We start from the raw sequence: 24,567 nt of genomic DNA on the forward strand, positions 1-24,567 counted from the left end.
TCCCCCTCCTTTGATTTTTCTCTCGCTGTTGTCTTTCTTTTCTTTCTTTGTTTTATTTTCCGGTCGAGGTTGTGGCTTTATTCTTACTCACAGGACATCTATTGTTTGATTGTTTGGATTCCGAGGGTATTGTTATTGTTTTGATTTCCACAGTGTCTTCGCCCTCATGGGTGTCTCCGATTTGATCCGCGGCCGCAACAATACGCAGTTGGCCCAGAGCGTCGCCGGCTCCAAGTTCCACGGTCTCAACTACGAGGTTCGAGTCTCGTCGCCCAACAATGCCGGCAGCCAGAATAGCATGGTCACTCTGAACAGTCGCAAGGACCCGCAGACCCAGAGCCACAAAGAAGTGACCCAGGGCGCTCGTTTGGGCATACAGAAGGCCGAGGCTGCAGCGCTGGCCTGGAGCAAGAAGACGGCCTACGGGACTTATGCATTGTGAGTATGATCAATTGAATGCACTTCGCTGGGTACTGATGTGCTATTTTCATTTCTCAGGATCTGGCTCAGTTTCTTCCTCCTCGCCCTGCAATCCTCCATCAGCACCAATGTCATCCACAACGCTTACGCATCCTTCGAAGCCGCCCCCGACATCAGCACGGCCAACATCCTGGCCAGCGTGATCAGCGGCGTCATCAAACTCCCGGTGGCGCGTCTCTTGAACATCTGGGGTCGCAGCGAAGGCTTCCTCGTTTTCATCGGCGTCTACCTCCTCGGTCTGATTATTTTGGCCTCGTGCAACAACCCCAGTGCCTACGCAGCGGGCTACGTGATCTACTGGGTCGGATACGATGCGATCTTCTTGATCCTGGATGTCTTCATGGCGGATACGTCGGGTCTTCGCAACCGAGCCTTTGCATTTGGGTTCGCCAGTACCCCGTTTATTTGCACCGCCTTTACCGGCCCCATTGCGGCGCAATCGTTCATCCAAACGGCCTCTTGGCGTTGGGCGTATGGCACTTTTGCCATCGTTGCCCCGTTCGTCTTTCTTCCGTTGGCCGGGACGTTCAAGTTCTACCAGCGCAAGGCGCAGAGGATGCATATTTACAGACGGCAGCCCAGCGGTCGCACGACAATGCAGTCGATTGTTCATTACATCAAGGAATTCGACGGTACGTTTGCCCTCGCCTCCTAAAGCCACATACTAACTCAAGCCCAGTAATCGGGGCATTGCTTCTGATGGCCGCCTTCATCCTCCTCCTCCTCCCCTTCAGCCTCACCACCAACGGCAAAACCGAATACAAAAGCGCCACCTTCATCACCATGATCATCCTCGGAGTGTGTCTCTTCTTCGTCTTCGCCGCGTGGGAACGATTCTTCGCCCCCTACCACTTCATCTACTACCCGCTGCTCAAGGACCGCACCATCCTCGGCGCGTGCGCCCTCGCCGCCGTTCTCTTCTTCAGCTACTACGCCTGGGAACTCTACTTCTACAACTTCTGCATGGTCGTCTTCGACCTCAGCATCAGCATGGCCGGGTATATCGGGCAGATCTACAACGTAGGGTCGTGCTTCTGGTCTGCGGTGTTCGGCATCGTCGTCTACGTTACCAAGCAGTTTAAGTACTCGTGTTTGGGCTTCGGATTGCCGCTTATCCTGCTCGGGGCAGGACTTATGATTCATTTCCGCACGCCGGAAAGTAACGTCGGATACCTTGTCATGTGTCAGATTTTCATCGCCTTCGGGGGCGGCACGCTCGTCATCGGCCAGGACATGGCTGTCATGGCGGCTTCGGATCGCGAAGGTGTCCCCATGATGTTATCGCTGATCGGGCTGTCTTCGAGTCTGGGTGGTGCCGTTGGGTCAGCGGTCTCAGCGGCGATTTACACGAATACGTTTCCTCAGGTCTTGCACCGGGCTCTTCCGGACAGCCATAAGAAGGAGTATCTGAGTATCTACCAGGGCGGATACGTCAAGCAGTTGCAGTATCCTGTTGGCTCGGATGTACGGGATGCTATTATCACGGCGTACGCGTCCTACATGAAGTACGGATGCATTGCGGCGGTCGCGATCATGGCGCTGGGGTTCCCTGCGATTGCGGTTTGGAGGAATTATCGCGTCGATAAGGAGCAGAATAAAGGGGAGATGATGTGACGATGCAGGAATAAAAACGAGTGATACCCAACTCCGGCGTCTTGTTTGGTTATGGTATGATATGATTTACTAGAGGATGCTGGGAACATCCAGTGGCCTGGTCAGGGACTAGTTACAGATAGATAATTAATTGTCTTGCCTTCATTTCCCCTGCATGAGATTACCTGCTGGTCTAGACCGAAGAAAGTCCAGGGTCGCATTGGGAAAAGGCTCGTGCGACAGCGTCGTCTACGCTCGTGGGCCCACCATCCACCATCCACCATCCAACTCCTCCTCCCACGAACAACCACCTCTTCCGATGACGGCCTGCAAAGAACAGGCTTGAGGCTTGACTGTCCCACCAAGCTCCACCCGACCCAATCGTCAACTAATATTCACTCGTGAAAGAAATAGTCAACCTCGTGGCAGCCACGCCCGAGCCGGTTTTTGACGCGTCATAAACCAAATCTCCACCGCGGACAAGCGAGGGCGCGCTATCCAGCACTAGCGCCACAAAATGGCCTCGTAGTGCGGTGGATGCCCGATTCTCTCGGTAGGAATCGGCCGTGTGATAAGATTGATAAAACACCCGAAAAAGGTGGGGAGCGACGCCAGTCCAGTCCGAACTTGTTGATCCTATCCCCGTTGCAGGAAGCACTCAGCCTTGTGTCTTGTCCTGCACTGCTGTGTCGAGTCAGGTCGAGCCATTGATCGCGCCATCGAGAATGAGACTGTCGCATGAGCTGTGACAAACAGTTCCTTCCTCCGACCGCGATGGAGGATTCATCGCGTCCCGCGTCCGACCCGCGACATCATTTCCGGTACTCGTCCAGCTCCGGGTCGATTGATTTACCGTGGTTTCTGCACCTCGATCATGAAGATGAGGTCGTGTGTGATGTGGTCGATGGGCAGGTGGTCGTCAAATCGGGGACGTTGGCTGGGTTGGTCGAGCAATTGACGCGTCATGATCGGTTGGATGCCGCGTTCAACGAGACGTTTCTGATGACGTTTAATACGTTCACGAGTGCATCGGTGCTGTTTGAGATGCTGGTGGAGAGGTTTTTTATCAAGCCGCCGGATGAGTTGGATGAGGTGGAATTGCAGCAGTGGGTGGAGCATAAACAGCATGCTATTCGATTGAGGGTTGTTAATGTCTTGAGGAATTGGTTGGAGCGGTTTTGGATAGAGCCGGATAATGAAGATACGAGGGGTTTCCTGCGACATGCTCAGACGATCGTTAAGGACTCGCCGGAGATGATGGCCACGCCGACATCGTCTCATCTTCTCACTATCATCGACCAGCGCTTGCAAGGTCATCAAACTATGCGACGACTCATCCGTACGCCTACATCATCTGCGCCAGCTCCTGTCGTCCCTAAAAACATGAAGAAGATGAAGCTCCTCGACGTCGACCCAGTGGAGTGTGCGCGCCAACTCACAATCATCGAATCCGGCTTCCACGGCCGAATAAAGCTCTCCGAGTGTCTGAACAAGGGATGGCAGAAGCGAGGCCCCGATGACTCCGATCCCTCGACGGCCGTGAACGCCATGATTCTTCATTCTAACAAACTGGCTAACTGGGTCGCCGAAACGATCCTCAATCAAAGCAATATGAAGAAACGCGTGGCGGTGATGAAATACTTCGTGAGCGTGGCTGATGTACGGATCCCCCTTTATCCTCTCCCATCGCGACTCTATCGGTTCGTTGGCCGTGCCGGGTTATGCTAGGTCTTCATCTGACGTTATTCCAGCAATGCCGTGCCTTCAACAACTTCGCTACCTTAATGTCTATAATCTCCGGGCTGGGCTTGACCCCCGTCTACCGACTCCGCTTCACCTGGAGCCAAGTCAGCCGCCGCACACTAGCGAATCTAGACGAGCTGCGCCATCTAATGGGAAGCACACGAAACTTCGTCCAATATCGCGAGACCCTACGAAGCAGTGCCCCTCCCTGCGTTCCTTTCCTCGGTACTCCCCTCTTCTCCAACCCTATAAGCCCAATCCCTAACTAAACCCACCACAGGAATCTACCTAACAGACCTAACCTTCCTCGACGACGGCATACCCAACCACACCTCCACCGGCCAGATAAACTTCACGAAGCGCCAGAAAACAGCCGAAGTGCTTCACGACCTCCAGCAGCACCAGACCACGCCGTACCCGTTCCAGCCCGTCCCGGAGCTCCAGGACTACCTAGTCCAGGGCATCCAGGCCGCAGGCGACGTACACGACATGTACGAGCGGAGTCTGGATCTGGAGCCCAGGCAGCATGGGGAGGAGGACTTGCCTGGTGGTCAGGGAGCTGGGTATGTTGCTACCGGGAGTCATATGAGTTCGGTGGTTATTGCTAGTATGGTTTTGAAGTCGTGATGGCTTTTTCTTTGAGTGGGTTGGTTGCTTTTTGGGGGTTTATGTTGAAGGCTTTCTTTTGGGGGCTTTCTTTATGGGCACGTGTTATGCGTTATGATTGGGAGGGTGATTATTTTTACGACTGGTTTATTTCTAGCTTATTCTTACGACCAAAAGTCTTGTTCACTGTATTATATGCAGATGATACACCAATTGTTCAAGGGCTACCAGAAGGGCCCTGAACTACAAAAGCATTGAAATGAAGAAGTCACGATCGTCATTGACTGCATTGCTACTAGTCTGTGTGAGCTATTGCTCATTCTCAACAGTTCGTGACTTATACTCAACCGTCCTTTACTCCCGGACCCCGATAAGAATGGATTCAGGCATTCTACCTCTTCTCCTTCTTTACCTCCCGTGATATCTTCTGGGTTTCTAGTATACATAGTTTCTCTATCCAAGATGTAATATTTACATATGACTATGGATCCATTCATCGTCCGCCAGCTCCTTAGCCGAGCTCCGGTTCCCAGGATCCCATTGTAGCATTTTACGCATAAAGCGTAGAAAGGCGTCTCGCTCCGCTTTTCCCTCGAGAGTCGTCTCCCTTTGTTCAAGCGGGACTAAGTCCGTCAGGAAATCGGGGTTCAAGAACTGGCCATCACTCGAAAAGAACTTCCCGCTCAGCTCCCCTTGACTGGCTCGGGTAAGGAGACTAGAAGGCGGCGGTCCAAGAAGATTGATCATCTCAGCGATATGCGCTCGGCTGCGGTATCGTTGAAATTCAGGGTCGTAGCCTGTAAATAGGGACCCGCCTTCGTAGATATCCCAGATCTAGAATCCGAGGATATTAGCCATTCTCAGATCGTGACTTAGCGGTTAGGGTTAGTCTTACCATGCATCCTACATTCCATATATCAGCGCTAAACGTCCATGGAATACCCAAGATCACCTCCGGTGCTCGGTAGATCTGAGGTTGAATGAACACCGAGTGGTGCTGGGCACCGTGAACGGCGGAACCGAAATCGCACAGGATCGGGGAGCTTATTCTTTTAGGGATCTTGAGCTCTTGGGACATGTAGATTGTTCTTCCGTCCAAGTCAACCTCTTTCCTGGGAACGGGCCTTTGGAGTTCGTAGGCTTCAAAGTCAGTGAAGACGGAGTTATCGTTGATTCCGAACATGATGTTATCGGCTTTGATATCTAGGAGAATAAGCGGGAGGTTATACAGGGTGGAGGAGGTAGGATCCACAAACCAGTATGCGCAATCTGGCACTCCGTATGAAGAAAATCTAATGCTAGAAACAGGCGATGAAGAACGACTGCAATGACAGGTGAGGGGAGTCTTTCTACTGGGTTCCGGCGTAAGAAGGCTAGAACACTCTCCCATAATGGGGGATGAACAAGACACCGATGCTTGTCCTGGGGACCGTTGATGTAAAATGTATCTAATAGGGTTCTTATCACGTCGCGACCTGGATGGGCGGTTTTGGATTGCTTTATATGTTCGTATATATTAAGCTCGTTGTCCACTTGTTGGCCCATGGACGAGGTCTGGATGAAGATTTTGAGCATGACATGGTGCCGGTTACTATGGGATTATTAGATAAGTATCTCTTAGAAGCGGAGTTGTGATATTGTAAAGAAGCGTACTCTAGATCCCGTGCCAGCCATACCGTTGAGGTGAACCCAAATCCTAGCTTACCGATGACTTGATACCGCTCCTTAATGACCTCCCCAATCCGAGTTGGATAGTACTGCGAAGCGACATAATCCGGACGAAGTTCGGGTTAGCGAAAGTGAGAGGTTTCCATCTCCGCCAAAGGGGGAGAGATCGCAGAAGCGACGAGAGCATGGGCGGGAAGAAGAGGAGTGTTTATTCTATTGTAGTTGGAACATAGAGGGGAACTTGGATGTCTTCTGGGGTATCTGGAGTATAGTTGAGGGTTCTAAAGTTGTTTTGGTCGCCAAAAGGGCGCCAAGGGCGAAAGATGTGCGCAGTCAGGTGATCCCGCGGTCACGACGTATACGAACATGCTTGGCAGGACATTGTCTCTCAATCAACAGGTTCATCTAGACTTACAGATACGTCTACGGCAAAAGGTTTAACGGATAATGCTATATAGCATGCCCCCTTTCGATAGCTATGAGACAGTCATGTACAACTTGAGCCGAATCTACTTGTCGACGCCAACATTGCATAACGATACTTCCACAAACGACGAAGGACACATCAGGAAATCGTTGAGCATCATAGAGCTTCTCAACCTCGTCACTAGAGATTTCTTCATATGGGTAGGAGCCGGTCATTATAAAATAAATTAGTGACCCCAGACTGAATATATCATCACCGAATACCGGGAAAACATTCCAATCGTAATCAGGGTGTCGAAACCGTGTTGCCGGAGTAGCTGATGGATCTGAACCGCACAGGGACGCGCCGCCGATATCAGCAATCTTCACATTGAGCTGTGAGTCGAGAAGGAAATTCCTTGGTGACAGATCGCAGTGTATAACTTCAAACCTGTGAAGAACAGTTAACGCTTCAGCAGCCTGTTTACTCCATTGGAGTCGATGTTGAGGAGTTATATTCTGGTGGTTTTGTAGAATAAGCTCTTTGAGGTTCCCATTCTCTAAATGTTCGATCTCCAGACAGCATGTTTTTGGGTCCCAGTGGATTAACTTGGGTACACGTGGATGTTCCCCAATCATTGAGTAAATTTGGGCCTCGAGGCGCATGTTTCGCCGGTGATCCTCCTCTTCCACTCGACAATAGGGATTTGGAATTGGAGTCTTCATAACAGCACCAGATGGTAACTGTTCGAGGATAGCAGTTCCTCCCCAGGCCAACATTTTGGGCGTATACGGCATTTTTGCTATTAGCCCGTACAACCGAGCTGCACTGTCAGATATTTCATCGACTAGATGGAGAAAAACCGAGGAGACCGATAATAACAAGAGCTACACACCACGGTATTCGTGACTAGGGGACCGGGAGCCAGTCCATATCAACAGGACTGTATAACATACCCCTGCATGGGGGGGAGGGTTTAGGAGGACATAATGCCGAGGGTATACTGGTACTTTAAATATATAAAGAATCCATCGGAATCTACTAATCTAAAGGCTAATATGTAGTGGTCGGTGGTGGCAGGGAAGACAAAAAGAGGCAGTAAGAAGTATAGGATAGAGGAGTTAGAAAAGGGGGAGAATAAAAAAGGTTGAAAGATATTTAGGCAATGGAGGAGAGGTTACGTGATGGTATATTAGGGTACGAATCCCCCAAAGGCAAAAATAGCCGGATACAGGAACTCACAGGTCCGCTGTTTACAGAATGAATCAATATAATGCTGTATTTATCATCATCTCTAAAAATATACCTACTGTACATAAGACCGATCTAATCCTATTCAGGAAATAAGCACACAACGCAGGTCAGACTGCAAGCTTCCGCTGCGGTGAACCTCTGGGCCGAGAAGTTCCGGACAGCTACGACGCTGTCTGTGTCACATTCGGGTCGCTTCAGGAACCTCTGCTTTTGACGAGGAATTAGAGAGGCACGAAATGTGATGTCAGACGTGGAGGTGGCGAAAGTACGGACGAAGTACGGCTGGTGGACTTGTATATGCATGTCTTATGCAGGTTCTGGATTATTGATTCTAGGCTTGGCTTGGAGGTATTGTCCCCACGTCCGATGGCCAATGTACAGTACCACGTAGGATGAGGGGAAAGACAATGGGTCTGGCAGGATGGAAATGAGACACTCGGAACAGAGGGAAGGAAGCGATAAAAATAGAAGGTCTCATCCGATTGTACAGCTGTAAGCGGAGCCCAAAGTGTCTCTGATGTCGGTGTATGCAGCTATCCATACAATACTGGCCGAAATGTCCGATTGGAAAACAAGTCAAGTCGGACAGGCTAAACGGAAGAACTTGTCCCGTGGGCTCCAGTCTGGTTGACAGCTAGTCAACAGGGTTTCGTAAAGTACTATGATGTTGTTGTATTGTCTGTGATGAAAGTCTGACTTCATGATCATGCCCTAGCAATAGTTCCGAATCCTAGAGGCTTGGATGTCGATCATTACTAGGATGATCATCCTCTATCAACATCACGGTCGGTCTGAACCGGTAGGGCCATTCTCGAGTTGCCACAAGTGCTGGACAAGAGGCTGGAGGTTACACCGCCCGACGGACGACAGGTTCGATCGAAATTGACCAATATCATGATGTCCGGGCGACGGGTGGATCGGGGAACTTGGCGCATGGCTTGACCAACATGTGGTGGGCTATGAATAGACCAGGGAAGTTCGGAAGGACGCAGTAACGACGGGGGATGGAATACGAAGGAATGTCTCTCCAGGCCAGCCGCCTCAGGCCGAATGGGCAGGCCTAAGGCTGCGTGTCTCAAAGAGGACACCCCGTGACTGGCCCGGAGGCTCCCCGCAAAGGCATCTCCGCCCCGCAGCGCATCACCCGATGAGCGACCTCACGCTTGTCTCACCTCCCGTCCGACTTGCCGTGCCTGTCTGCGCTGCCATTGCCCGGGTTTCATCCTCGTGGGGTAGCCGCTGCCGATCCCGTTGCTATTCCAAGAATCTTCTGTATAGTCCTCCGCCTCTATACCGGACTATCCCGATCTGTCCCTCCTGTACCGCTCTATCTGTGGTTACAATGTGGCATGCGATTCATTACGATGAGGCTTTTTTTCCTGGCCAGCCTTTCTCCTCATCGTCACCGCTTGACTTGACTCGTGGACAATGGCTATATAAACCTCCTTGACCTCCGCCAGAATCTCTCTCATCATCCAGCTCAATCGAACAATCCATTACAAGTTTACAACATCCTCTCAGTTCCCAACCATCCAAACAAACAATCCTCCATCTCAACCTCAATCTCCATCCATCCAAACCAACCCTCCCAACCAACCTCAAAATGAAGTTCCTCACCTCCACCGTCGCCCTCATCTCCCTCTGCCTCACCCCGGCCCTGGCCGCTCCTGCTGCTGCTCCCGAGCCCGCCACTGATGCCAGCACCGCCGCTGTCTCCGTCTCTGTGTCCTACGACACCAGCTACGACAACGCCGGCGCCTCGCTGACCACCGTGTCGTGCTCCGACGGCGCCAACGGCCTCATCACCCAGGGCTACTCGACCTTCGGCTCTTTGCCCAAGTTCCCGCTCATCGGCGGCGCCCCGACCATCCCCGGCTGGAACTCGCCCAACTGCGGAAACTGCTACAGCATCCACTACAAGGCCGGCAAGGTCGACAAGACCATCTACGTCACCGCCATCGACGCCGCCCCCGGTGGCTTCAACCTCGGTCTGCGCGCCATGAACCAGTTGACCAACAACCAGGCCCAGCAGCTGGGTCGCGTCACGGCTACTTATGCCCTGGCGGATCCGTCGAAGTGTGGATTCTAAGTTAGAATCTAACTTGTCGCATTGTGATCAGTGGGGGGGATGTTTGAGATGATTGCATCTGAGACGGTGGATGTGGATGATGGTTCACGAGATATGGCTCGTTTTTGTTTCGGTTTCGCTTCATGTCTATTTTCAGCGCCATTCCTTAGATTTAATCTTTCATGAGAATAGTAATTGAGTATCATAATTACATAACAAACTCTACTTGCAAGCGGAGATGGTATCTAGTCTTTATTATACAGTCTATTTGATGCTAATGCATTCATGTAAAGGGTCCAATCAACCCACCACATCCAACATCTCAGCCACCCGACCGAACTTCGACCGGGTCTTCCCCTGGGCCTTTCCGCGATCGCGCTCCGCCGCGTCGATGCGCTGCCAGTCCTGCCACGACGTAGCCTGCAGCCCGCGCTTCTGGACCTCGGGGCGGACGCCTTCCCAGCCAAGACCGGTGCTCTGGCCCGGAGCATTCAGCAGGGACGCTTGGCTCTGGCTCGTCAGATCCGCCGCGATGGCGTCAGCGGTGCTAAACGCGTCCGTCATCGTCGTGGCAATGACCCCTGTCGGGCCGCGCTTCACCCACCCGGCGCAGTACAGGCCCGGGAGATGCGAGATGAGCGATCCGTCGGGGAGTTCTTCGTTGGTGCCGGTGTTCTTCGGGCTGGTGACTCGTCCGAATCCGTCGTTCGGAATCACGCCCCGGTTTGTGTCGAATTGGATCCCGAGATCGTCGAGCCCGGTCAACGGCAGCGATTTGTAGCCGACGCTGCGGAAAAAGGTACTCGCGAGGATGTTCACCTGCGCGCGGTTGCCGCTGGACAGGTATTTGGGGGTTACTTTCGCGCTGGGTGAGTGGGGGTCTGACGGGTCGAGTTCGTTGCGAGAGAATTTGACGTGGGACATGCGGTAGGGATAGACTGGGGACCAGTTGAGACATTCCGGGGAGAGTAGGAAGTCCAAAGACCACGACTTGCTGCTACTAGCGGGGTCATTGGCCGATCCCTTCGCAAGAAGCTGGACGAGCCGTTTCTGGGCTCGTGGGAGAGCCGCCATAACATCTTCCGGCGGGAACAGGTCCCGTGGGATCTGGTCAAAGGCGACCCCAGGGAGCTGCAGTAGTTCCCGCAGCTCTTTAATGGTGAAGGCGGCCTAGTCAATGTCAGTTGGCTATGTCTCAATGGGAAAGAATTAAGTCCGACATACCTGCAAGGGCCCTCGCCGACCGACCACTCGCACCCGGTTAATCTTGCTCTTAGAGAGCGCATCCAGCGCATAGTCCGCGATATCAGTCTTGCGTAGAGCGTCGACGTCCGAGAGCAGGATTCTCGCGACATCCAGCGCCACGTTACCCTGTCCCACAATCACGGCGTTTTCTCCGGCGGTGAGATCGGGCGCAAGGTCTCGATGCTCCGGCAGTCCGTTGTACCATCCGACAAACTCTCGAGCCGAGTAAACGTTCTTGATCGCTTTCTCTCCCGGGATCCCGAGGTCCTTGTCCTTGGGAGCTCCGTACGAGAACAGGATGGCGTCGTAGTGCGGTTTGAGGGTCTGGAGAGGAAGGTTATCGCCCAGTTCGATGTTTCCGACGAAATTGAATCGTGGCGACTCTGCGACTTCGGTGAACTTTTCTTCGCAGTTCTATAAACCAGAGAGTGTGAGTCAAAGCAGCGCAAAATGGCCAGTGAACGTCGCATACCTTGACCTCCGGATGATCCGGTGCAACTCCGTATCTCACCAGACCAAAGGGGACCGGTAGTTTCTCGTACATATCGACTACCGCATTGTCCACCTTGCCCAGGAGCCTGTATGCAGCGTAGAATCCAGCCGGCCCAGACCCCACAATGGCAACGCGAAATGGCCGATCGGTCTGCACGGCATGGCTGTTATGACGTCGCTGCCAGTTCAGCGGGAGGGTTCGACGGAACGGGCGACGGAGAGGAGCACGCAACGCCTGCACTGAGCATTTAGCACAGACATACGGCGCACGCTGGACATTCATCGTGTACACAAGAGCAATTCCGAGGATAATACGTCGGGGAAGGAATCGGAGACGGCGGGATGACGATGGCGGGTGGGCACGTGACCTTATCGGATCCGTTGCCGCGCCGACAATCGGACTGTTGACGCATGTATGGAGCCTCGTTTCTCCTCCTGCATGATTCCTCTGACATTCCCTCGTTCCATGGTTCGTGCTTCATCCACATTTTTGCCCTCCTCCCCCAGCATTCCTTTCTTAATATCGAGATTTGATCTCCCCGCTTCTGGCGTGGGGTGGATGCTTCTGCTTCGATAAGCTCAAGCTCAATTGAAGCTCATTCACCACCATCATGGGGGGATCTTCGCCTCCATTCCTTTACGGCGCGCCCTCCGCCTACAGCTTCCATGGCGCGACAGACAATCCTTTCAATCCGAAAGCTGTGACCCAGGCGAGCTGGACTCGTCCAAAGCCAAAGCCGCAGCCTACGGGGCCGTTGGTCAATTTCAACAGACATCCTGATTCGGTGCGTATGTCGGCTGCGTCGGAAATAATCTATGCTAACATTTTTTCCTCCGAAAGTATAACAATATCCCCGATGGAAAGTCTAGATGGACTCCTATGAGTCGCAAGACAAAGCCGAGAGTGATCGTTACACGGAAGGTACAACTTGGACTGCGCGTGTTGACGTTGCTTGGAGCGCTCGGGTCTCTGTTCTGCGCGATTGTCATCAAGAATGCAGCTGTCAGCGTCATATGGATCGTCCGGGTCGGGGTAAGTTTGGAAATTCTTGTGCATAAGCAATCGCTAACTCCATGAAGCCTGCCGTCGCAATCCTGCACACCCTCTACGCCATCTACCATCTATGTCACTCCGCTGTCTCCAGACCCCCCGGCTCCCAGGCGAGCTACATGGTGTTCGCCTCGACTTTGGATCTCGGACTTGTCCCGTTCTACGTTTTCACCGCATTCCTGGCGTACAAGCAATACACCGAGAATGAATACCACTGGACCACCATGCTTAGCTCGGATTTCGATGTCACGACGACAATCTCCCAAGTCACATTCATTCTCAGCGTTGTCAACGGTGGCTTCCATCTTATCTCCTTAGGTATCTCGATTTACCTAGGTGTAATCTTCCGAAAAATCACCAAGCTACCTCCGGACATGAATCCCATGGAAGACAATCTGACGGCCCGTCCGCATAAGCGCACCAAGTCCGAACTTGCTGAAAAGCATGCTAGCCAGTCTACCTTGGATTCTGCGATGTCCGAAGACCCTCTGATGGGTCCTCCCCGGAAGATGGCGTTCATGCACACGAGAGGTCAGTCGTCTGAAGGCGGTTCCAGTCGGTTCTCGGATGTCGCGGAGAAAAGGCACTCCCAGGTGTCCCAGCATTCGAATCGATTGTCGCGTATGGAATCGCCTCTCCCACCGATGCCTTTCGAACACCACGCAGATACCACGGACTATATGGCGGACCGGGGCCCGGAGCATAATCTCGAGGAATACGCACGGCCCACGTCCACGGTGCGGCATGGCACTCCGGTGCGCGAGCCCTCGCCCGCCTTTCCTAACAGATCTCAATGTGTGAGCCCTGCTTCAGACAACTGGGTCGCCTATTCGGACCGGTCTCCCTCGCCAGTCGACGTCGCTGAGAACGAGCCTCATGCCCACGCCCCTCGAGACCCATCTTCCGTTTATAGCAGAGGAACTGCCTCCGGTGGATCGAACGGCGGAGCCACGGGCTGGATAAACCCCGGCCAGCAGCATGGATGGAACGTTGGTGAGACAATCCAGGAAGACGCTCATGGCGAATACGAGTCCCTCCCTGTCCACGAATATTACGGTACCGACGACTACAACGATGACATGCGACAGCCAACCCGATTCTACGACAACGCCGAACAAGACATCGGCGACCACAACATCCAAATCTTCCAAGACCACGCCGACCACGACGACCTCTACGATGACGACCATCAAAACTCTGACCTGCGAGTCAACCCGCTCGCCCTCAATCCACCCACCCCACAGCCCATCCTCGATGAAACACCCGACCACCCGCACAATGTCTCAGCTCGCATGGCTCTCGCCGACATCCCCAATCTATCTCCTACACCCCCCGTCTCCGCTCCGGCCACCGACACCGTGAGCCCAGAGAAGAACAGCCGATTCTACGGCGAGCTCGGCGAGGACAACACCTTCGGGCTGAATATCCCCCGCAACATCAGCGGCCACAAGGAACCCCCCTCCTCCGGGGCTGGTATATGGGGCAAGAAAGCAAAGACCCCGAAGAGCACGCCTAAATCCCCAAAGGCCAACGCGTACGGCGCTCTCAAGCAGCACGACGACGAAACCGACCCTGTCACCGGTGAACCCCTTGCCGTTCCTCCTGCCACCACCGACGGCGACCGCAAAGGCCGAGTCGTCAGCAACTCGGGAGCCGATTTCGGTCGTCGCGTCGGCCAGGGTGCCTCGTTGTCCTATGGCAACTACATCGCGGGTCTAGGCGTCGGTCGAAGACGCGATGTCAGCGGAAAAGTTGCCGAGGAAGGCCGAGGCGGTGTTGCCCAGCCTACCAACAGCAACAATGAGGCTTCGCCTCGAGCTGCCGGATGGGCTCGGTTTGCAGGTCTTTGATTGACATTGGTTTTTCTTTTTTCTTGAAATGATGGAAAACTTTACGGGCCAGTTTTGAAGATTTACGATTTGATTTGATGTAATGCTCGATTGACGGATTGATTGATTGATTGGCTATGCTGGATTCATGTTACGATTGTTCTGTGGATTTATCTTTTTGCATTTTTGATTTCCTGTGATACTCCTACCCCTTTGTTGTCTATTTTCATGTTCTCTGGCATCTCATGTATGTATGTAGCTCAATGTCAACACCTCACTTCATGTAGATGGTGTCTGTATCTACTCAGGAGATTTAGCACCAATGAAGCAGCCCTTAATCCTTATGTTAGCTTCAATGACTCAGCTCGGACTTTTCTGTGAATATTGACCTTAGAAAAGCTTTAATTAAAAACTGCGGTCTCGCCAGCTAGAAAGATGTCCAATATTCATTTTACAACAGTAGACTGCTTCAATCCAAATTAGATGATTCGGTGAATTCCAAGCCTTTTGAATGACGACATTTGATTGACATCCAGAGCAAGCGGAGGTGTAGCGTAATGTACCGCCCTAATCTACCTCTACTTACTAGGAGGTTCCGAGGGGTATAGGGACGTGCAAGCTTTATAAATATAGAAGTAACTCCAGTCCTAAGACGTACGAAAATTAGCTCTCAAAGATGATAGATCCCGATATGTAGGCTATTCGTATAAACAACGTAATGTCTTTTTTCAAGGCCGGAATTAAGGTAAGGGCACTATGAAAATAATGATCCTGAAGCGCAAAACGATCAAATCCCGCGGTCAGGAATATAGTTCCATAAGAGGTCTATGTTGTTTTCGTCCGACCACACTAACTGTGGGAACTCCCGGTATCCTAGGTAGGCATACCGGAACGTTCCCGCCAAGATAAGGTTATCCGCAGTGATTTACCAGAGACCTCCTAAATTAAATAAGAACCCCTAGTAAGATTATAAAATATAAAATAAGGTTCTTTTGTGTATTTAGACCTTCCCTTTATTATTATCTTGATTATCAGAAATTAAATATTTTATTTAAAATAAATATAGTATTTTACCTTGTAATTCCTACAAGTTATAAGCCCGGAAACTTAATTAACTAAGTCTTTTACCCAGATCCCCAGAATCCTTGTTTAAGGCCCTTAGAACAAATCTTAAAGTAATTAATTATTTTTAAAATAAATAAAATACTTTAATAAAGCAGTTATAATATCTAGAAAGTATATTATACTTTAACTTATATTAGTAGAAAACTACTAAGATTAGATTAAAGGTCTTAATATAAAACTATAAATTAAAAATATATTTCGCGTGGTTAGTAATAAGTTTCCTCGCCCTAAGGCCCTAATATCAACCCTAAAAAAACTAGTATTATTTAATATAGCCCAGAAAACTTAGAATAAGCTTCTTAAATAAAAGAATAATAATATTAAAGTAATAAATATTATTTTTATCTTATTATCTAAAGCTATCTACCATAAGTTTATTTATTTTTATACTGCTATAGATCTCGTGAAGGCCCTATCCAGAAAGTATAAAGTTATATATAATATTTAATCCTTTAAAGTACTTTAATTAGCAATAATAATAACTTATCTGTAATACAAAAATATAAATAAATATATTAAGAAGTGTCAAATGGGGTCACCTGACATCATCTGATTCATCAGAATCACCTGATTTAGCCCCACAACCAAAATTATTCAAAATTCACTACAACTTTACTTTCACTTTATTGAACTCTCACTTCCACCACCAAATTGTATGGGAAAATTGAGGTGAAACTGAGCTCAATGTGAGCGGAAAATGAAAAAAAAAATTTCTGAAGAATTTCCTATTTTGGACTAGCTTACCTTCCTAATTAGGAAATCACTAGTTGCTAGAATCCTATAGAAGTCAGAAAACATAATTCAATAAATTTCCTATTTAGAAAATTAAAAGTTTATTTCAACCACTGCAGTCAGTGGCTTTGTTATAAGGTTGAATACCTTGGTGCCTTAAGGGTAAGGCAGCGTGAAAGCAATTAGCTAGGGATATCAAACATATGGTATATCTTGCTTAAGGTGTTGTCACTGGGATTCAGGGGAACCCCCACGAGAACATGGTTTCATCATGTATTTACTAGGCTATAACTAAGCACCTGTTCTGACTAAGCATCCTTAAAAAGATCTTATATAAATCTTTATAATTATCCCCCCCTCTTTAAAGGCCTTGGTCCCTAAAATACCTTATAAAATTAACTAGTTAATACTATTAAGCTTCACAAGATTACTTTTCTCGCGAAAGCTGCTATTTTATAAGATTATTATGTCGTGTGGACTCCCTTCGCAAATATAACTATTAACTAATCCTCTTTATCCCGTTAGGACCCTCTGCCTGATAATCCTTAAATATTAATACTTAGTTTACTTTTTCTTATAATCTTGTGAAAAACACTGTCTCACAAGTTATTTTTTCCTAGGTTCGCGAGTATTAACTGCCTCGCGAATCCCTAGTGCGGTATAATATAAATAATTCTCATGAAGGTATATTTTACTTAAAATACTCTATTTACAAAATCTATTACAGTCAGTTTTATAGTTCTTCGCGAATATATCTTATATATATTATAGACCTGTCTCGTGAGATTACTCCTCTGCCTAAGATACTCTATTTATAAAATCTATTATAATCAGCTTCCTAGCCTTCTCGCGAAGCTGGCCCCTTTACCACAGAGATTTAACTAGTATAATTATCCTAATTTATTCGCGAGCTCGGTATCTACCTGGGATGCCCTATTTGCGAAATCTATTATAATTAGTTTAATCTGCCCCTAGTAAATCTTGCGAAGTACTTCCGCGAAATATTTATAAAAACTTTTTACTATTAAAAAAACTCCCTTTAAAAAAAAATAGTTATAAAAAAAAAAGATTATTTTAATTTTTTTTTATAGTCTATATAGTATCAGCAGCTCGCGAACCCATTAGATCTAAGTCTATTATTATAAAATCTATCATACTTTACTATAGCTGCCTTTACTATCTAGTCTCGCGAGGCCTTTTCTAAATTAAATATTATTATATTATACCTTCCACATTTACTGCTGAACCCTTAATTCTATATTATAAAAAAATCTTTTTTATAGTTTCTCTTTTTTTTTTCTTTCTCTTTTTTAATAACCACTATTCTCAGTAAGTTAACCCTTAGGAGTTAAGTATATTTTATAAGATATAATATATAAGATTTATTTTATTTTAATTTTATCTTACTTTTTATACTACAGGAATTTATTTTCTATTTTATTTCTTATATTATAAGACTTTACTCTTATTTTACTTTTTATATTACGAGATTTTTTATTTTAGGTCAGATTACTAATTTTTAGACTTATTTATAGGCTTCCCGCGTGTAATAAATTATAATACTGTACTTGCTATTAAGGTTCCTTAAAAATATTAATATTATTATTATATTTTTTTCCCTATTTTTTAAAAAAATATTTTTCTTCTAAAAAACTCTTTTCTTACAGGTTACTACTCTCCCCCCTCTGCCTTAAAAGTAAGTCCGGGAAACCCTAATTTCCGCACTAGTATTTATAATCTTTTATAAATAGTGTATATTAGCTAGGTCAGTTTTTAGTTTAACTATATAAGTAATTTATAAGGCCCTTTTAACTATATTTCCTATATTAACTAGTCCCTCCGGCATAATAGTTTTTATCTTGTGTATATTATACTGGCTGTAAATAAATATATCTTTTATTATAATCCTCTAATAGCTATCTATTACCTGCTGTCCTGCTAGATTATTTCTAATCTAAATTAGCTAGTCTAGCTAATTAATCTAATCAGACTACCTATAATCTAATTTTCTTACTAACTTTACATAACTAGACCCGCGCCTTTTTAAGGTCTAGTTAGCAGAGAGGCTTAAGATAAAGCTCTAGTGCTATTAATAGATTATACTATATAAAATACAGCCTGTATAATTAAATTATCTATACAGGGATTATATCCCCTGTAGGTACTTATTTCTATTCTTAGTTTTTCTTCCTAATTAGGCCCGGAGAACCTAACTATCTATAAATAATAATAAATTTAGCAGCTAATACAAAAACTCCCCTTATACTAGAAAGAAGCTCTATTTACCTAGCTTATCTTATATACTTAATACCGCGAGAGCTATTTTATAACTTATACTAGGGTGTAACCCCCTATTAGATATAACTACAGATAATATACTCTCTCCTAGGATATTATATTTTAAGATCTTTATATTTCCGGCGGGATTAGGCAAAAATATAATAACTATTTATACTATAATATCACCTGCTTATTTATAAGTAGATAGATATTACTAGACAGTAGTTATTCTGCTATAATATATTATTATATTTTTAGTAGTATTCTGCTCCTTAGACACGCGAGACAGTTAAAGCCTTAATATTAATAAAATAAATCTATATTACTAAGATTTTTGCTATTTTATTTTTAGAAAAAAGTTTTTTTTATTTTTTAATATAAAAGTAGTTTTTCTCTATTTATAAACTGTTTATACAGGTCTAAATAATATAAGTTTATAATAAGTTCTTAGATTATATCCTTCTCGCGAGAATATTTCTTTTATTAAATTAAAAATTTCTTTATTTTATTCCGGGTCTTTTCTGTTTAAAGCCTTTTTATATAATACTCCTAGGGTTTTTTATCCTAGTAAACTATAAAAAATTATTTTATAGATTTTACTCTTAATATCTCCTAATACTCACATAATAAGAATATATAAAATATATTATATACTTTGACCCCTGCGGGGAGTTTTAATTAATAAACTTATTTTTTAATTTTTTTTATTATATATAGTAGTTTTATACTTAGTTAATTAAACTTTTTATTTAGCCGCAGGCTCTACTAATTTTTTAAAAATAATTAAACTAATTAATTTTTAGTAAATATCTTTGCTTGTTTCTTCCGGTTATAGTATTAGATCTGGTACTCGCGAGTATATTTTAATAATTTTTTAATTATTTTACAAATTTTCTTAATTCATAAAACTTATTTTTATACTAATTTTTTATCTCTGGACTTTCTCGCGAGTCTAGGATAATTATCCTAAGATATTCTCTAATTAATATATAAAAGGGTGATACCTGGGTCAAGCTTTATTAAATATTATTATACACGAACTCTGCGAGGGGAAGATAATTAATTTAATTATTTTAATTAAAATTAATATACGCCCGCAAGTATTACTTTAATATACTATTTAATTATTCTGTCTAGTTATTTATTTAAGGGTGATACGCGGTACTTAACTCCTGCTTAATTTACAGATAATATATAAATTTAGATTAGAAGCCTTTCGCGAATATTAACCTATAATTAGTGATTATTTTCACGGGCATACTATAAAATCTAAAAATCTCGCGAGTTAGTACTTGTGCTAATTCTTCCCTGTGAATTATCTTTTTTGCGGGAATAAAGTATGCTATTTTAATAAATTAGTCTATAATTATTAATATATAATTAAAAAAGACTTATAAACTACCTATTATAAGCAAGCTCGCGGAAAGGTCTATAATAAAATCTATTATTATTTATTTTTAGATTTTCCCGGGAACTAATAATAATTTTAATAATTTATATTATTTTTTATAAACCTTCCGGCCTCTCTAATACTTTCTATAAGTTATATAGTATTTTTTAATAAATATTATTATTTATAGCTAATAAAATCTTTATAAGACTAATTTATTAGTTTTTTGCGAGGTAAAATACCTAATAAATAAGTTATTATAAAGTTTTATTAGAATAGCTAGCTTTAACTTTAAACTATCTAAAATATAAAACTTATTTTTCTAGTATAACCAGTCTCCGCGAGACTTTTATTTTACTAGTTTACCTTTTTTTTTATCTTTATAATAAATAAACTCTTCGGGCTTTACAAGCCCTTGGTAGATCTTTTATATAAAAGTATTTACTTAAAGTAACTAGGAAATCTTTTTTAATAGTTTTTTTAAAGAATTTTTTTAATAAGATTTTTTCTTGCGAGTAACTTTTATAATTTATATTTATATTTTAGCCTGGTCAGCTATAATAATTTTTTTTATAAAAATTTTTCTTATAATTATTTATTTTATCCTTAGGCCTAAAAGATTTATAAGCTACTAGGGAGCTTCAGTATTAAGTTTTTATATATTTTTTTAATAAGCAGATTTTTTATAATCAGATTTTTATAAGAATATATTTACTGGGTTCTTTTTTTCCAGATAATATTTTAAAATAAAAAAAAAAACTTATAAGTTTTTACGCCTACTATACCTGCCTTTATAATAATTCTTTTATAGTAAAATAATATAGTATATTATAGTTTATAAAGATCTTAATAAGGTACTTTACTTTCTTCAGGTAGTATCTTTATTCCTTAAAGTTTTTTATTATCGCGAGTAATTCCTGATTATAAATCCTATAATTCTGTTTTACGGGAATTATTTTGCAAAAAAAAAAAATAATTAGTTTTTATTAACTGTTCTTACTTAACTATGAGAGGATTATATTAATTATATAAATAAATATGTTTATTTTTATTCGTGAGGGTAAATCCTTATAAAAGTAATATATATTTATTATATTTATAAAAGCTTTCTTTAGATTTCTGAAGCTTTCTCTTATATTTATAATTAAAAAATCTAGGCTAGACTTCCTTTTTTCTCTTTTTAAAAGTTTTTTAGTTATTTTAGTTAGAGCTATAACTAAACCTAAGAATTACCAGATAAACCTTTAATATTAGTTCATGAATCTAATAAACCTCTAGATATTATAAATATTTTTTAATATTAGCTAATCTATAATTATCTAGACTTGCGAAGTTTCTATTTAGATCTTATTCTAGTTAATAATAAATCCTAAAAAGTTTATTTTTATTACCGCGAACTTATATTTACTAAATTTTATATATAAGCCTGTTTTTTATAAAGTTTAGAAAACTTCATAGATCTGCTTTTTATAATCCTCTAAATCTTATAAGTAGATTATAATATTATCTAAATAAACTATTATAAAATTATTAAAATAATTTTAAAATAAATTATTAATAAACCTCTGAAATATTATAAGTATATTTATTAAATTAAATAATATTATTAAATACTTAAATAGTCTGAATTTTATTCAGAAAGCTGTTTTTTACTTATAGCCCGCAGCCATATAAATCTTATAATAAGTATTATAAAAATCAAGTTATATAAACTATAATACTCCGGCCAGTATATTAATATATTTATTAATTTTTAATAGTAGGTAAGTATTCTTCACAGATACCTTATTTATATCCTAAAAGTTTATATATACCTGTAAATCTCTATCCTTTTTTATTATAAATAACACTAGCGCCTTAATAGATAATTTTAAAGTCTGAATCTATCCCTGTTTTAAGTTTTTTTAAAAATATTTTTATAATATTTTGCTTTCCGCAAGAGATATTTTATAAATTAAACTAGTTTATAATTTAAAATCTTTTATAAAATAAATTTCTAAGTTAATATTTTTATAATACAGAGATAGGCCCTCTATAAGATCTTCTAAGAAGACTTCCGCGAAGTCCTTTAATTATTTTAAGATATTTTATCTCTCTGGTTCTGCTATATTAACCTGCTAGATATAGATTATAATTAGTTAATTAGATTTATTTTTTTTAAATTTTTTTATTTATTCTTCCGCGGATACTAAAGTAATATAAACCTAATTTTTACAGGGAAGCTCTAGATAATATTTATAAAAATAAGTAATAAGTTTTTTTTAAGCTATTTATAATATTCCTAAAATTATTTCTAATATATTAAAAAATATTATTACAAGTCCTATTTAAATCTTATAATAACTTTACGAGTCTTCTAGCTTTAAATAAAACTATATAACCCTCTATAAAAAAATTTTATAACTATCTACTCTAGCTGTCTTAAGCTAGATAAATAATTTTTCCTATTTTATCTCTTTTATAAAATTAAGAGGTACTAGATTTGCCTCTGCTCTAGTATTAATTAATATTTTTAATAAGTCCCCTTTTTCCTGCTTAAATACTATCTTACTTTATTTTATAAAACCCTAGGGTACCGGCCACCCCCACAGCTTTATTAATAGAAACTTCGCGAGAAATAATTTCTCCAGTCTTCCTCTTTTATTTATTTATAATAAGCTAATACCTCCCACTAGGAGGCTTCAGAGTTATATTAATTTTTTTAACTAATAATTAAATATCTTATAGCCCAGTTTGCTATAGTTAAAATACTTAATTTATAATAGATTATCTTATTTTTTCGCGAGATCTATCTTTTTATTAGATAATTTCCCCTGTAAGGCTTTAAACAAGTCTTTTTATATTTTATTATTCTTTATAAATCTTAAAGACCCTTATCTTAAATAATTTTAGCCTAGATTTAGGTTTTATAAGCTTAATTACTAGTTTTTCCTAGATCCCGGTTAGTGGCCTTTTATAAAGAGATATAGGTATAAGATTAGTAAGATTAACTTTTACTCTAATTTTAGGAATTTAGATTACTTATGAATTTTTTACTTAAATTTCTGGCTAAATATTTTATAAAATAAATAAAACTATAAATAATCTATTTTTTTTATTTTATCTTTAAGCTTAGATCTAGCCTTTTTTTATTTTTAAAAATAAGTATAATCACTTTTATTCTTACAGGATTTAAAATATAATATTTTAGACTAAATATCTTATCTATAATTTCCTAGATTATCTAGTTAGTTTTTTAAGAATTTATAAAAGCTTTTTTATTCTTATAAATAGTAATTATCTAAAGAATTATTTCTCTAAAGATCACTTAGTATATAATCTAAGTATATAACTGCTATCTTTATTTTATCCTTATTATTCTAATTATTTATTTCCGCGGTTGATTTTTATCTAGTAATAAATACTTAGTAGATAATATAATTACGTATTAAGTATTACTCCTTTTTACTAGAGGGCTTAATTTTTGGGCCAGAACCTTTTTTTATAATAAAAATAGCTTTTTTTAAACTTTTTATCTGAGTATATTTTTTAAAAAATAATATTAAAGCTTATTAAAGTTCCTAAAATTTCTTTAATAATATAATTTATTTACAGATAGTCTTTATATCTAGAATTAATAGTTTTTTTATTTATAAGAATTCTAGTTTATTATTAAGTAATTCTTCTTTAGTAGTCTTATAAGATTCTGCTAGTTTTAGGGTTTTCTGAGTCTGCGAAAACTTTTTTTTATGAGTTAGTTTAATAGATGATTAAATATCCTGTCCGCGAGTTCCTTTTTTTTTACTAGTTATTTTACTAACGGGCCGCCTTAATTAGGTATAAGTAATAAAGTTATAAGATTAAATACTTTAGTGCCTTAAGGATAAGGCAGCGTGAAAGTAATTAGCTAGGGATAGACTGCGGCATGGTCTTGGTCTTGGTTAGCATTTTGATAACCACCACCACAAAATTGTGGTCTTGGTTAGTGTTTTACTAACCACCACCTAACCACAAATTTTGTGGTTAACCAAAACCACTGTGTGGTTAACCAATGGTTAACCACACTAGCATAAAACATGCAGATCTTTCCTAATATAGTCTCTCTATCTCCTTTATACGTTTGATAACTAAGCCAGCATAATATATCTTTATATATTATTTTATTATTACAGTAACAATCTCTTCATTTTATCCTATTATGTTGGAAATTATTTGAAATCAGTTAGTATTAAGATATTTCGATATATTATTATCTTATAGATCTAATTAAAAACTACTTTTAGATTATGGTTATTACTGCCGGCTGGATTTAAGGATTTAGTGGTAGAAATTTTGAATATAAGAAGTGGAAATATATATTTAACTTGGATAGAAGATGATGTATCTTTTAGGTATAGAAAAAATAGATTATCTAAATCTACTAAAATCCTGATTTACTACTTTTTAGTTTTCTAGGGTTATAGAGCTTAAATTTTTATATTTTTAAAATATTTTTAATAAAAGATTACTATATAAAATATTAAAGAACTTCCTATTTTTAAAATATAGATTAGTGGTTATTCAATAGTTATTCAGAAATATCTATAGTTATCTGTGGTTACCTGTGGTTACTTGTGGTTTTCAGCG

The 24,567-nt window shown here is 42.1% G+C and overlaps 6 protein-coding genes across 6 annotated transcripts; 4 read left to right on the forward strand and 2 right to left on the reverse strand.

The window, feature by feature from the left end:
* Window positions 1-23: 23 nt before the first annotated feature.
* P170DRAFT_437488 (MFS general substrate transporter) lies at window positions 24-2,241 on the forward strand. Its single transcript, XM_024849378.1, has 3 exons — window positions 24-438; window positions 499-1,112; window positions 1,160-2,241. The coding sequence occupies exons 1-3, from the start codon at window positions 167-169 to the stop codon at window positions 2,092-2,094; spliced, it is 1,821 nt and encodes a 606-aa protein (XP_024703051.1). The 5' UTR covers window positions 24-166; the 3' UTR covers window positions 2,095-2,241.
* Window positions 2,242-2,350: 109 nt separating this feature from the next.
* On the forward strand, window positions 2,351-4,702 carry P170DRAFT_437489 (Ras-GEF domain-containing protein). The gene is made up of 3 exons (XM_024849379.1): window positions 2,351-3,732; window positions 3,825-4,041; window positions 4,097-4,702. Exons 1-3 carry the CDS (start codon window positions 2,848-2,850, stop codon window positions 4,441-4,443), a joined length of 1,449 nt encoding a protein of 482 aa, XP_024703052.1. The 5' UTR covers window positions 2,351-2,847; the 3' UTR covers window positions 4,444-4,702.
* Window positions 4,703-4,857: 155 nt separating this feature from the next.
* P170DRAFT_465328 (kinase-like protein) lies at window positions 4,858-7,723 on the reverse strand. The gene is made up of 7 exons (XM_024852314.1): window positions 7,392-7,723; window positions 6,633-7,298; window positions 6,506-6,513; window positions 6,076-6,179; window positions 5,679-6,013; window positions 5,318-5,625; window positions 4,858-5,256 (listed from the first exon to the last, which is right to left on the reverse strand). The coding sequence occupies exons 2-7, from the start codon at window positions 7,291-7,293 to the stop codon at window positions 4,894-4,896; spliced, it is 1,779 nt and encodes a 592-aa protein (XP_024703053.1). The 5' UTR covers window positions 7,294-7,298; window positions 7,392-7,723; the 3' UTR covers window positions 4,858-4,893.
* Window positions 7,724-9,353: 1,630 nt separating this feature from the next.
* aspf13 (allergenic cerato-platanin Asp F13) lies at window positions 9,354-9,839 on the forward strand (the record flags this gene model as incomplete). Its single annotated transcript, XM_024847747.1, has 1 exon — window positions 9,354-9,839. The coding sequence occupies one exon, from the start codon at window positions 9,354-9,356 to the stop codon at window positions 9,837-9,839; it is 486 nt and encodes a 161-aa protein (XP_024703054.1).
* Window positions 9,840-10,052: 213 nt separating this feature from the next.
* Window positions 10,053-11,854, reverse strand: P170DRAFT_410041 (NADPH-adrenodoxin reductase). Its single transcript, XM_024846826.1, has 3 exons — window positions 11,536-11,854; window positions 11,043-11,477; window positions 10,053-10,988 (listed from the first exon to the last, which is right to left on the reverse strand). Exons 1-3 carry the CDS (start codon window positions 11,836-11,838, stop codon window positions 10,119-10,121), a joined length of 1,608 nt encoding a protein of 535 aa, XP_024703055.1. The 5' UTR covers window positions 11,839-11,854; the 3' UTR covers window positions 10,053-10,118.
* Window positions 11,855-12,023: 169 nt separating this feature from the next.
* Window positions 12,024-14,804, forward strand: P170DRAFT_410044 (uncharacterized protein). Its single transcript, XM_024846827.1, has 3 exons — window positions 12,024-12,340; window positions 12,397-12,588; window positions 12,636-14,804. The coding sequence occupies exons 1-3, from the start codon at window positions 12,167-12,169 to the stop codon at window positions 14,454-14,456; spliced, it is 2,187 nt and encodes a 728-aa protein (XP_024703056.1). The 5' UTR covers window positions 12,024-12,166; the 3' UTR covers window positions 14,457-14,804.
* Window positions 14,805-24,567: the final 9,763 nt, after the last annotated feature.

This window comes from Aspergillus steynii (genome assembly GCF_002849105.1).
Source record: "Aspergillus steynii IBT 23096 chromosome Unknown P170scaffold_5, whole genome shotgun sequence".
Classification (NCBI taxonomy): Eukaryota; Fungi; Ascomycota; class Eurotiomycetes; order Eurotiales; family Aspergillaceae; genus Aspergillus; species Aspergillus steynii.

What these genes read in the sequence shown, in the direction of transcription:
- P170DRAFT_437488 (XM_024849378.1), top strand. Translation starts at nt 167, where the DNA reads ATGGGTGTCTCCGATTTGATCCGCGGCCGCAACAATACGCAGTTGGCC. An exon ending in GCCTACGGGACTTATGCATT is followed by an intron (nt 439 to 498) that starts GTGAGTATGATC and finishes TTCATTTCTCAG; the next exon opens with GATCTGGCTCAGTTTCTTCC. An exon ending in TTACATCAAGGAATTCGACG is followed by an intron (nt 1,113 to 1,159) that starts GTACGTTTGCCC and finishes ACTCAAGCCCAG; the next exon opens with TAATCGGGGCATTGCTTCTG.
- P170DRAFT_437489 (XM_024849379.1), top strand. Translation starts at nt 2,848, where the DNA reads ATGGAGGATTCATCGCGTCCCGCGTCCGACCCGCGACATCATTTCCGG. An exon ending in ACTTCGTGAGCGTGGCTGAT is followed by an intron (nt 3,733 to 3,824) that starts GTACGGATCCCC and finishes ACGTTATTCCAG; the next exon opens with CAATGCCGTGCCTTCAACAA. An exon ending in TCCCTGCGTTCCTTTCCTCG is followed by an intron (nt 4,042 to 4,096) that starts GTACTCCCCTCT and finishes AACCCACCACAG; the next exon opens with GAATCTACCTAACAGACCTA.
- P170DRAFT_465328 (XM_024852314.1), bottom strand. Translation starts at nt 7,293, where the DNA reads ATGCCGTATACGCCCAAAATGTTGGCCTGGGGAGGAACTGCTATCCTC. An exon ending in GTGCCAGATTGCGCATACTG is followed by an intron (nt 5,626 to 5,678) that starts GTTTGTGGATCC and finishes TTATTCTCCTAG; the next exon opens with ATATCAAAGCCGATAACATC. An exon ending in TATGGAATGTAGGATGCATG is followed by an intron (nt 5,257 to 5,317) that starts GTAAGACTAACC and finishes CTCGGATTCTAG; the next exon opens with ATCTGGGATATCTACGAAGG.
- P170DRAFT_410041 (XM_024846826.1), bottom strand. Translation starts at nt 11,838, where the DNA reads ATGAATGTCCAGCGTGCGCCGTATGTCTGTGCTAAATGCTCAGTGCAG. An exon ending in CGGATCATCCGGAGGTCAAG is followed by an intron (nt 11,478 to 11,535) that starts GTATGCGACGTT and finishes TCTGGTTTATAG; the next exon opens with AACTGCGAAGAAAAGTTCAC. An exon ending in GTCGGCGAGGGCCCTTGCAG is followed by an intron (nt 10,989 to 11,042) that starts GTATGTCGGACT and finishes GACATTGACTAG; the next exon opens with GCCGCCTTCACCATTAAAGA.
- P170DRAFT_410044 (XM_024846827.1), top strand. Translation starts at nt 12,167, where the DNA reads ATGGGGGGATCTTCGCCTCCATTCCTTTACGGCGCGCCCTCCGCCTAC. An exon ending in TCAACAGACATCCTGATTCG is followed by an intron (nt 12,341 to 12,396) that starts GTGCGTATGTCG and finishes TTCCTCCGAAAG; the next exon opens with TATAACAATATCCCCGATGG. An exon ending in TATGGATCGTCCGGGTCGGG is followed by an intron (nt 12,589 to 12,635) that starts GTAAGTTTGGAA and finishes AACTCCATGAAG; the next exon opens with CCTGCCGTCGCAATCCTGCA.